This window comes from Oncorhynchus nerka, linkage group LG7 (assembly GCF_034236695.1).
Source record: "Oncorhynchus nerka isolate Pitt River linkage group LG7, Oner_Uvic_2.0, whole genome shotgun sequence".
Taxonomy (NCBI): domain Eukaryota; kingdom Metazoa; phylum Chordata; class Actinopteri; order Salmoniformes; family Salmonidae; genus Oncorhynchus; species Oncorhynchus nerka.
The window spans coordinates 31,858,127-31,869,971 of NC_088402.1; the positions used below are offsets into that span (position 1 = coordinate 31,858,127).

Below are 11,845 nucleotides of genomic sequence, written 5' to 3' on the forward strand. Positions count from 1 at the left end.
CTCTCCCTCGCCACATGGACACACTACACTCAGGCACGCACACAGTCACACAGTCACACACACAAATACACACACACATTCACTTACAGAAATACAGAAATGCATGCACGCAGGAACACACACTCACACACACACACCTCCCCTTTAACCATTTAAAATCCAATCAAGCCTAATTCACTGCTCGGCAGTAGCAGCATATCACAATATCATTATGACCTACTCAGTCTAACTCATAAAGTGTTTCAGCACTCTCTCTCTCTCTCTCTCTCTCTCTCTCTCTCTCTCTCTCTCTCTCTCTCCCCCCCTCCCCCTCTCTCTCTCTCTCTATCTCTCTCTATCCCTCTCCCCCTCTCTCTCTCTCTCTCTCTCTCTCTCTCTCTCTCTCTATCCCTCTCCCCCTCTCTCTCTCTCTCTCGCTCTCCATATTTCTCTCTCTCATCCCCTCTCTCTCCCCTCTCTCTCCATCTGTCTCTCTTTCTCCCTCTCTCTCTAGCTCTCCCTACCTCTCCCCCTCTCTTTCTCTGTCTCTTCCCCTCTATCTGTCTCTCTTTCTCTCTCTCTCTCTCTCTCTCCATCTTTCTCCCCCCCTTCTCTCTCTCTCTCCACCCTCTCTCTCGTCCCTTCTCTCTCTTTCTCCATCTTTCTCTCTCTCTCCTTCTCTCCCTCTCTCTCCACCCCTCCTCTGCTAAGCTTTCACCCACCTCTCTGCTCTCCAACCCAGATGCCACAAATGTATCATTTGTATAGCTCTTTATAAAAAATAGTGTGAAAACTATCAGTACTACTTCTTTCTCTGAGAGTGTGGCGGATTACAGCATTTAGAAAAAAACATGATTATTTGTCTCTCTGAAATGAATCCATCAAGCAATAGATTTTAAACAAATACATGACTGGCATTGAACATGATTAAAACACACCAATATCTTTCATAATTTCTTTAATTAAACAATAAAATCTCATTTACAAACATTTCTGAAAATGGATATATAGCATTTTGGAATGAAACTATTCACTTTCTACCACTCTGCCTGGACTGTCGTTGGGTGGGGTTGGTTGGGCTCAGGGCTGATGGGTAGAGGTTGAGGGCAGGAAGAGAGGGAGGAAAGGGGCAGAGGAGGAGGTATAGAATTCAGCTGAGAGCAATGTCTCACCCAGGTACGACAATTTCTTCATTAGCGAAGACACACAGACACCAGAAGATGAGGTGGGATGGGAGGGGGAGAGGAGGGGTGAGAGGAGGGGTGAAGGGGGAGAGGGGGAGGTCTGCAAACACACCACCCCCTCCGCTGTGCTGACTAGCTGTTCCAGATTCGACGACTTGTTTTTTGGCGGTGGAACCTCATAAATCACCCAGAATGCTTTGCTTTCTGACTCACCATCATAACCGGCGTGTTTGCACTGCAAAAATATTCCTGGAAACGAAGGAATACATGAGAGAACTCCTAGCCAAGGACAGGATAGGAAAGTAGGCCTCATCCCCAGAAGCTTGTGTACTGAATGTAGAGATTGATAAAGGTCGTCAATCAATTCCCAATCAGAATGTATCTATCTATCTATCTATCTATCTATCTATCTATCTATCTATCTATCTATCTATCTATCTATCTATCTATCTATCTATCTATCTATCTATCTATCTATCTATTCAGTTCTCTATGTGTTTTCAGTATACAAGAGAGGGACCTAGGGCACCACTATGACTAACCATATAGAAATAAATAAACAAGAGGACTTTCTACTGTCTGATTGGGGTTTCCTGACCCCATAGAACACCATCTCTTCTGTTTGGGATACAAATCAAATCAAATGTATTTATATAGCCCTTTGTACATCAGCTGATATCTCAAAGTGCTGTACAGAAACCCAGCCTAAAACCCCAAACAGCAAGCAATGCAGGTGTAGAAGCACGGTGGCTAGGAAAAACTCCCTAGAAAGGCCAAAACCTAGGAAGAAACCTAGAGAGGAACCAGGCTATGTGGGGTGGCCAGTCCTCTTCTGGCTGTGCCGGGTGGAGATTATAACAGAACATGGCCAAGATGTTCAAATGTTCATAAATGACCAGCATGGTCAAATAATAATAATCACAGGCAGAACAGTTGAAACTGGAGCAGCAGATACACAGGCCAGCCCTCCACACCTTAATGCCGGGCAAGTGTGTGTGTGTGTGTGTGAGTGTATTCACACACACACACACACAATTAACGAGGACCAACCGAGACTGCAAGTCATAGCGATTGGAGCAAGCGGAGAGGCTAACATGCTGTGTACTCAGCTCTCTGGAAGGACAAAGACTTCAGTCACTGAACTGTCTGTCTGTCCGTCCGTCCGTCCGTCTGTCTGTCTGTCTGTCTGTCTGTCTGTCTGTCTGTCTGTCTGTCTGTCTGTCTGTCTGTCTGTCTGTCTGTCTGTCTGTCTGTCTGTCTGTCTGTCTGTCTGTCTGTCTGTCTGTCTGTCTGTCTGTCTGTCTGCAGCTACACACACATCCCATAACATAGCAGACAGATGGCCTAACTCAGCAGGACTTATTTACCACTGGAAGACTGAGCAAAGACCAGTATGTGATGCCCAATCAGCAAACATCCTCACTGAGTATCCAGAAACACTCAAACATAAACAAATGCACAGGCACAGGCACAGGCACACACACACACACACACACACACACACACACACACACACACACACACACACACACACACACACACACACACACACACACACACACACACACACAGACACACACACACACACACACATAAATATATATATTCAACACAAAAAACTTGGACATCCCAGTCCTTTCAATCATAAGATGATCCAATGTCAAAGCCGATGCTACTTGAAGCCGCCATAAAGTTTATAGAGTTTGTAGTTATGTGTAAAGGTATGGAGGTATTTTGACTGAGGGGAACCTTTGCTCCTTGCTCCAGCACACAGGGTTGCAGTCCTCCGGCCTGCTGCAGTCCAACCCTAACTCGGCCAGGCCCTGCCAGCTGGATGTCACATTGCTGCTTCATTACTGTTTGCTGGTGTCCCTGTGACCCTGCAGTTTTCATTTACACCCTGGTGTGGAACCCTCCATCACTTTCCAGTCCTGGGACAGGTCCCCCACCCTGCTCTCTGAGCCTTTCAGAGAAAGAACGCAGAGAGAGAACGGTCATCATTCAGTACATATCAACCTTACCTGATGCCTATCATGACAAAGATGGAATATGAGAGTTGAAAGTGTATGTGTATACCTGTGATAGGTGTTCATGGTATTGTAGTGATCCTCGCTATACAGTGCATTCGGAAAGTATTCAGACCCCTTTACTTTTTCCACATTTTATTACGTTACAGCCTTATTCTAAAATTGATTAAATTGTTTTTTCCTTCATAATGACAAAGCAAAACCAGGTTTGTAATCATTTTTGCAAATGTATAAAACATTTTAAAACTGAAATATCACATTTACATAAGTATTCAGACCTGCGAGGCTCCTCCTACACAGGCCTGACCTCCTCCCTGCCCGTATCCTCACCATCCTCCATGTACGACCCCAGCCTTAGCGAGGTGGGTGTAGGCGTGGGCGAGGCCCAGTTCGAAAGTAGGCTGTCATGTGCCTTTTACTGAGGAGTGGCTTCTGTCTGGCCACTCTACCATAAATGCCTGATTTGTGGAGTGATCCACAGAGATGGTTGTCCTTCTGGAAGGTTCTCCCATCTCCACAGAGGAACTCTGGAGCTCTGTCAGAGTGACCGTCGGCCAAGGCCCTTATCCCCCGCTTGCTCAGGTTGACTGGGCGGCCAGCTCTAGGAAGAGTCTCTGTGGTTCCAAACGTCTTTAATTTATGAATGATGGAGGACCTTCAATGCTGCAGCATCTTTTTTGGTACCCTTCCCCAGATCTGTGCCTCCACACAATCCTGAGCTCTACAGACAATTCCTTCGCCCTCATGGCTTGGTTTTTGCTCTGACATGTACTGTCAACACTGGGACCTTATATAGACAGGTGTGTGCCTTTCCAAATCATGTCCAATAGATTGAATTGACCACAGGTGGACTCCAATCAAGTTGTAGAAACATCTCAAGGATGATCAATGGGAACAGGATGCACCAGAGCTAAATTTCGAGTCTCATAGCAAAGGGTCTGTATACTTATGTAAATAAGGTATCTCTGTTTCTTATTTGTAATAAATCTAAAGAAAAAAAACATTTTTTACTTTGTCATTATGGGGTATTAAGTGTAGATTGATGAGAGAAAAAATGTATTTAATCAATTTTAGAACAAGGCAGTAACGTAACAAAATGTGGAAAAGGCAAGGTGTCTAAATACTTTCCGAATGCTCTATATGAGACACATTACAATTCCCACCAAGTGGGTTAACGCTATAAGTGTGACTTCATGCCAGCAACATAGGTTCACTTTCCTGCCCTGCCATTCGCTACATTGGTGTTATTAGTGGGATGGTAGCCATTGGAATGCACGGCCCAGACATGTAAGGGGGCTGATTAGTCGAGGCACGGGGACGTGCCTTGCTGTTCAGAGGGGAGGTGTAGCGATTCTTGCTACATAAGAAACATTACAATTCCCAACATGTGGGTTAACCCTACTGGCAAATCTGCGATGGGTGTTTGCCTTTCACACTAGCGACCCAGGTTTGCTTCCCTGCTCTGCCATTAGCTACAGTATAATACAAATGGTTTATGGTTGGGGAAATGAGGGGATGATATGGTCCAAATTAGATTTACCCTCTTCACCCAATACACTAGAAGACACGATATGAGAAATGTACTTTTCAGGGACACCTAAAGCAAAACAACCATGAAAATGGAGAGTTAAAGTTCTAAATAAAGCCATGTTGCTTTCCATTTGATTTCTCTCCCTGGTGCGAGGCGGTCTGTCCTCCTGGCATACTGCATTTGGGGTTCATCTACTTTTTTAGTTTAATGACAGACAGGGAATTGTAAACGTGTTAGCCGTGTGTCACACCTCCATGAAGATTGTCACAGAGACACGTCAGCGATGGAAGCCCCTCAGAAGGATCCCTCAACCTGAACCGCTCCATCTCTACGTGTCATATCAATTACACAATTCACTTAGCATAGCTGTGTTGTCACTGGTATTTATTCAACACTCTATGCAGCAGCCCCAAAAGAGGGTGGAATTTGGGTGCAGGACACAGTACCTGTGTGACAGGTACTGTGTACGTTATGTGTGATAACCATTGTACTTTGGCTGGGACTTTATTTTCAACAGTTATTTACTCACAATTTGTCTCTACGGGAAAACTGTCTTCTCGTTTGTTTGTGTGGACTGTGTGGGAGTTCTTTTTGAGTTGCGCTGGCAAAGGTTATTCAGCAAGACTTATCGGTGCCAGTTGGAATAGGTTATGTATTCACCTTAGCCCTGAAAAAACATGATTTATTCTTTCATCCCGACATGGGCCTCAGTCTTTGGCTTGCAGTTTTATATTATAAACCTTAATATGACATAGGCTGAAATGTATAGATTCAATCCCTCTTCGCCTTTTAGGAAATGGAAATTATATGATTGTAGACACTGTAATGTGGTAGTTAACGTAGTGCATGCCTAAGTTCCTCAGGTTAGGCTAATTTCATTGACACTGAACGCGACTGTAATTGACACGCTGAAGTCATATTTGAGAAAACAAAGGAACTTTTAATTTATTATTAAAATGACATAAATAAACATAAACTCCCAATGAGTCCAACAAACACAAATAGAATAGATATGTACATATGATTGCCAGGGAGGGAATGTACACAGAGCGAAGGAGAAGAGACATCTGTGCTTTCTCCTGGGCTGCAGTGGGAGGATACAAGGCACTTCTTGCTTTCATTCATTCTTTCCTTCTTTCTTTCTTTCTTTTCCTTCAGGCCACAAAAAGCAACACACTGACTGACACTGGATCCAAAACAGTTCCATGTAAACAGCTAACAAAGGAAATGGACGTTCATTTATTTTATATACACACATATACATGTTTTATGTTAGATCAACAGATTATTTCATCCTATTTATCTATTATAATAATAATCAAACTAATTGTAGCAATAAACAGTTAAACATAAGGATTGGCCCCTTTAATAAAGTTGAGGGGGTTACTTCACAAACTTAGCTTTGTGTAGCTAGTGATCCTGATTGTCTTACGCCAGCGTACGATTGTCTTGGAGTACTCTTGTCTGTACTGAAGGACACAACTACAGTAACACACCAGCAACTGGAACAATTGTAGAGGAAGTATATTCAGATTGTCTTAGGCTTGTAACTGCACCTTGGAGAGAGTGAAGGAAACTCCCAACGGAAAAACACATGCCTCTTCCACTCAGACTAAGCTTAGAATGTCTCGGGTGTTTGGAATGGAAGATCAACCATGTCATGTTGGTAAAACACAAGGCCTGAGAGGACCCTACATCTCTCTGCTTTAGATAGATCTTCTTCTGAGTTGACTGCCTTTCAAAGGCGTTGCTGCTTCAACCCAAACGTTTCCTAGCTGATGGTCAGGCAGTAGAGTGGAGATGGTGGTGATGTGGAATAGGATGGTGGTTGAGGAGAGTCAATGGCTATGGAAGCACTGTGCTCAGTAGCTCTGAGCCACAGGTGCCCAGGAGGCGGTGAGCCTGGCGATGGAGCTTTCGAACTGGGCCTCGCCCACGCCTACACCCACCTCGCTAAGGCTGGGGTCGTACATGGAGGATGGTGAGGATACGGGCAGGGAGGAGGTCAGGCCTGTGTAGGAGGAGCCTCGCAGGAACTGGCTGGTCAGGCCACCAGAGATGGAGCCAGAGGAGGAGCCGGAAGGAGTTAGGGCCGTCCCGGCAACAGACCACAGACTGGGATACTGGCTGTAAGCGAGAGAGAGAGAGAGAGAGATAGAGACAGAGACAGAGACAGAGAGAGAGAGAGAGAGAGAGAGAGAGAGAGAGAGACAGAGAGAGACAGAGAGAGAGAGAGAGAGAGACGGAGAGAGAGAGAGAGAGAGAGAGAGAGAGAGAGAGAGACAGAGAGACAGAGAGAGAGACGGAGAGAGAGACGGAGAGAGAGAGAGAGAGAGAGAGAGAGAGAGAGAGAGACAGAGACAGAGAGAGAGAGAGAGAGAGAGAGAGAGAGAGAGAGAGAAGAGAGAGAGAAAGAAAGAAAGATAGGTTTTTTTCTAACCAAGAAGATATCTGGGCCTAGTAAAGGTCTAAGCCCAGGACCCAGAATTGTTCCTGATAAAATCATGTAGTCAGGAACATACAGAAAAATAAACAGTGATATCAGAAACATATATATGATCAACTATGACCATGTGTTGCCATACCTGGAGTTGGATGTGGAGTTGCTGGTATGGGCCAGGGTTCCCATCCCGGTGGAGTTAGGGATCTGAAGGGCTGACCAGCTGTCATGGGTGGGCAGGGCTCCCGACGAGTTGTCCATGTAGTTGTCTAAACAATAAAGTACATGGAGAAATTACTAACAACAGCATACAAACATTTCTCTGATCAAAACAATGCATTTCCTTCAGGGGTAATTTCTCAAACATATTTTAACCAACATCTTCAAATCCATGAAACCCCCATGCTGTATTCTATACCTATGAGTCTGACTAGTGGTCAGAATAAACAGTAAACAGTGCATTCCCAGAGTGCTGGGTTGGGTAGAGGAGGTTCTTACTTGAGCTGGAGGAGCGGTGTGGGTAGTGGCTGGGGTAGGGAGCGGCCCTGTGGCCCCTCAGGCTGGAGTACCTTTCACAGTAGGACCCTGAGGAGTGGCCAGGGGCCCCGGTGAACGGAGGGGGGCTGCTGCTGGGGCACATGGGACCGTTACCAGGTAGAAACCAACCACCAACTGGAGGGAGAGAAGAGACAAAATGGTTTGGTTAATACACTTCCTTTTTTCATACTGTTCTCTATGTACAGTTTCATTGGGGACATGGAAGGCCTTGAAAATAAAATGTATGATGATGATGATGATGATGATGATGATGATGATTCTGAACATGAATAAAAGTGTGTTGGAAAATGATGTCTCATATAATGACTTGGTTTGATTGTTGGAATTGAAACGGAGAGGTACAGAAAGAGCTTTTCTAATTTGGTTGGTGTTGTGAGACTTAAGAGAAGACTTACGTTGGGAATAACCAGACTGTTGACTGTCTCCACCATGGTCTGGCATGTCTTTATGGTCGCTTCTAAAATTGAAAACATAATATCAAAATTCGCACACAAAATGAAAAATACAGGAAAAGCGTTGTCATATTGCCGACACAATATCAGTCTCTTCCTCTTACCTCTCTTTGGCATCGAGGAAAGCTTTAGCGAATGGATTGTGTTTGATCTTCAACGCAGTGATCTAGACGGTACATAAACATGACAACTAATATTATTTTCTTCCTTCATTGTAAGCAGAACACAATATAATGTTTTTTGATTGTGAACAAGGATGATCTCTGTGACTGTGTAATTAAGGCCACTGACCTCTTCGTTCTGGTAAGCAGTGACAGCGATGAACTGAGTCTCGGGGAAAGACTGGCTACTGATCATCTTCTGGAGCCCTCCAACCTTCACAATGTGTATCCTGGGCTCATACTTGTGCAGAGAGTTCAGCATAATCTAGATCGAAATTAAACATTATTTTAATAATATCACTATTAAGAATCATCAAAAAAACACACACTCAAACTGAATAAGATAGAAATATGAGCCTACAGAGCCCCTAACACAAAATTGTGAAGTTGATTTGCCATGAAATGAATAACGTTTTCCCGCAGAAAATGCCTACTTTTGTAATTCAGCACAGCAGGGCAGAGCATCATTAGCTCTGAGAGAGCAGGGCAATATGACCTAGCCTACCAAGTTGGCTTTTAAATTATTTACATAATAATGAATATGCATACTACAAATACGAACACAGAAGACGACAAAGAAATCAGGGCATTACTTGTCCTCCCCCGTTGAGTTTATTGGACAATTTGACTTTGCTAAATGAGACGGGCGCTTTCATCCAGTGCGCTCCGAAGTTAGGCGAGTCTGGGTGGATGTAGACGCAGCTAGGACTCTGTGGCTCGGGCTTGCCACCGGGAACCCACTCGCCGTTCACGTACTTCCACCGGTTGTTGTCTGCAGCCACGAAGTCCAAGAGAACTGAGTACATAGCGTTCGGGTCCAAGCCGCTCACATTCGCTCTGAGCACTGGAAACATCCGCCTGTAGGTTCAAATAAAGTTGTTAAATAAACATATAGCCTAAGCAAGCCCAAATATTATGTTATGTTGGCTCAGCCGTTGATCTTTATAAATTAATTATTTGACAAACATATATATTTGCATTAATAATAGGGTTTATAAGATTTGACGACCATTGCGCGTTATACCTAATTCTTGACATGGTATTCAAGTTGTAACAGGAAAGCATATATGGCCTATAGATATGGCCTATAGATATGGCCTATAGCCTGGTCAATACCCTACACTATATTCTGAAAGGATGAACATGCCTGTTGCCGATCTAACCTGTGCGCATCAGTTACGTTTAGCTTCGTAGTCGTGCGGGCTACGATCTCTCCAGATAAACTTTGCTTTTAGCTAGGCAGGCCAGTAGGCCTCGAAGGCCTCATTTTGATCCGTAGCTAACAGCAAAAAACAACCATAGCCTACCTGCCAGTCTTGGTGACAATCATTTCGTTGGTTAGTTCTTTAAACTTGGTCCATAATTCTGCATCTTCTAGTCCCAGTTTAATATCCCTCTCTGAGGCGTCTCCTTTCTCGTTGCCCTTTTGAAACTCGCTCTCCACCACGCTCAGAAGGTGGTCCAGCCTCTGGTCGGAGTTTGAAGTCATATTTCCTATAGGATGAGTTCGTGTGGAGTTCCGTGAAATGTACCGTTAGAATAGGATTCACTGTTTCAAGATTAGTTTTGACAGTGAGATAAGTACTACTGGCTTCGGAGCCCAAGGCCTGATCATATAAGGCCCCCCAGGGACCACATGGGGACAAGGGCGTGGCGTTGCGTTCTAGACCACGCCCCGATGGCCTAACGGTCTGGCTTCGAGCGTCTCTGCGATGTCCCCAATGCAAAATGGCCCATCATAACTGCGTCAATGCAAAATGAATAAATGTACCTATAGGCCTATAGGAATCCTTTAAACAGGGTCATGTTTGAATAAGAATAACGTCTTCATTGCCCTTTCCTTTAGGTTTATAGCCTTCATGACCAAGGCCTATACATTTTCTCAAATAGTTTGGATATTCGTTTACTTTTGCATAGCCTAATACATTTTTGGAGCTGTTCATATTTCATACATTCGTTATTTATCTTAAATGACCCTCTAACGAAAAAAATACACGTTAAAATATTATTAGGCCTTATTGCCAAAAACATACAATATGTTTATGGAATTAAAAATAGTTTATTAGTATCCTAGTCTATATCATCTATCTGTCAGATAGGAAAAAACATCGTTGGATGATTAGGCCGAACTAATTTTTTAAATATTGAAATAGAAACCAAAGAAAGGAAGAGACAGGGCAACAGGCTGCAGCCACGGTGCCTTTGAACTAAGTTGTATATTTGCGAATAATGCTAATCTTTTGTTGTCCCAAATACACACGTGAGAAATGTAGTGTTGACTGTGGCCGGGCCATTAGGCTGTTCCTCTGTTCCTGTACTTGGCGAAGTGTGGATAGCCCCGAGGTGACATCGGAGATCTGCATAATGGGGCCGCCTGTCTGTTTCTGATCTCACATCCACTCTCACTAACATCGAGGAAACATTTATTCACACTTCATTGTAAAAGTATTAGAATTCTTTATCATTAAGATCGGGGATTGAGTTTATAGGGAATTAATAATTGTATCATATACCAAATGATCTGCTTATGGACTTTTTTTTCTCTCATTCTGATACCATACTCTTGAGCAATGTCAGTAGCCTAATGTCTTGTATATATAGGCCTACTTTTAAATTCTATACTAATTATCATCATTTCATATTTTGTTCCAGTTTATTATCTTCTTATCCATTTCATTTTTTTTTTACATGTGGTTTCCTGAAGATTACTCCAAATGTTACATGTTCATTTCAAGACAGGTGAGGCCTTGAACCTGTGTCCCTCCCTATAATGTCAGAAGATTTAGGAGGGAACTTGTGTGGCTAAAGTCTTTCCTGATGTATGAAGGTTATATTAGGTCTAACAGTTACCATTGATCCTGAGGGGAGGCAGAATACAGTGGGTCTGTGTGTTTCTGTCTGCTCTGTCTCAGGCTCTGTGATGTACTTGGAATTGAGTGGGTTCTGTGGAGCGTGACTCCAGTTTACTACTCCACTTCCTGCAGCTCTACAGAGGTCATAAATGTAAAGGGGTTCTCTCACACCTTTCCATCCCATATCATTCAACTGCCTCTTCCTTTTCCCCTCTTTATTTTGAGGCCTGAGAAGAGAGAGAATTCCACCACCAGCTACAAAATACAGGACTGTTCTCTATCCCGACCAGTCCCCCTGTCTCAGCCTGAATTTAAAATGTATTATATTTAGATTTTTGGTCACTGGCCTACACACAATAACACATAATGTCAAAGTGGAATTATGTTTTTAGATTTTTTAATACAAATTAATAAAAAATGAAAAGCTGAAATGTATTCAACCCCTTTGTAATGGCAAGCCTAAATAAGTTCAGGAGTAAACATGTGCTTAACAATTCACATAATACATTGCACGTGTGCAATAATAGTGTTTTACATGATTTTTGAATGACTACCTCATCTCTGTACCTCACCCATACAACTATCTGTAAGGTCCCTCAGTTGAGCAGTGCACAGTTTCAACCACAAAGACCAGGGAGGTTAACCAATGCCTCACAAAGAA

General features: G+C 43.5%; 1 protein-coding gene across 1 annotated transcript; it reads right to left on the reverse strand.

Annotated features, from left to right (window-relative positions):
• Nucleotides 1–6,108: 6,108 nt before the first annotated feature.
• LOC115132719 (T-box transcription factor T-A) lies at nt 6,109–9,821 on the reverse strand. Its single transcript, XM_029665444.1, has 8 exons — nt 9,640–9,821; nt 8,926–9,190; nt 8,463–8,597; nt 8,276–8,337; nt 8,115–8,176; nt 7,660–7,833; nt 7,307–7,430; nt 6,109–6,848 (listed from the first exon to the last, which is right to left on the reverse strand). Exons 1-8 carry the CDS (start codon nt 9,819–9,821, stop codon nt 6,584–6,586), a joined length of 1,269 nt encoding a protein of 422 aa, XP_029521304.1. The 3' UTR covers nt 6,109–6,583.
• Nucleotides 9,822–11,845: the final 2,024 nt, after the last annotated feature.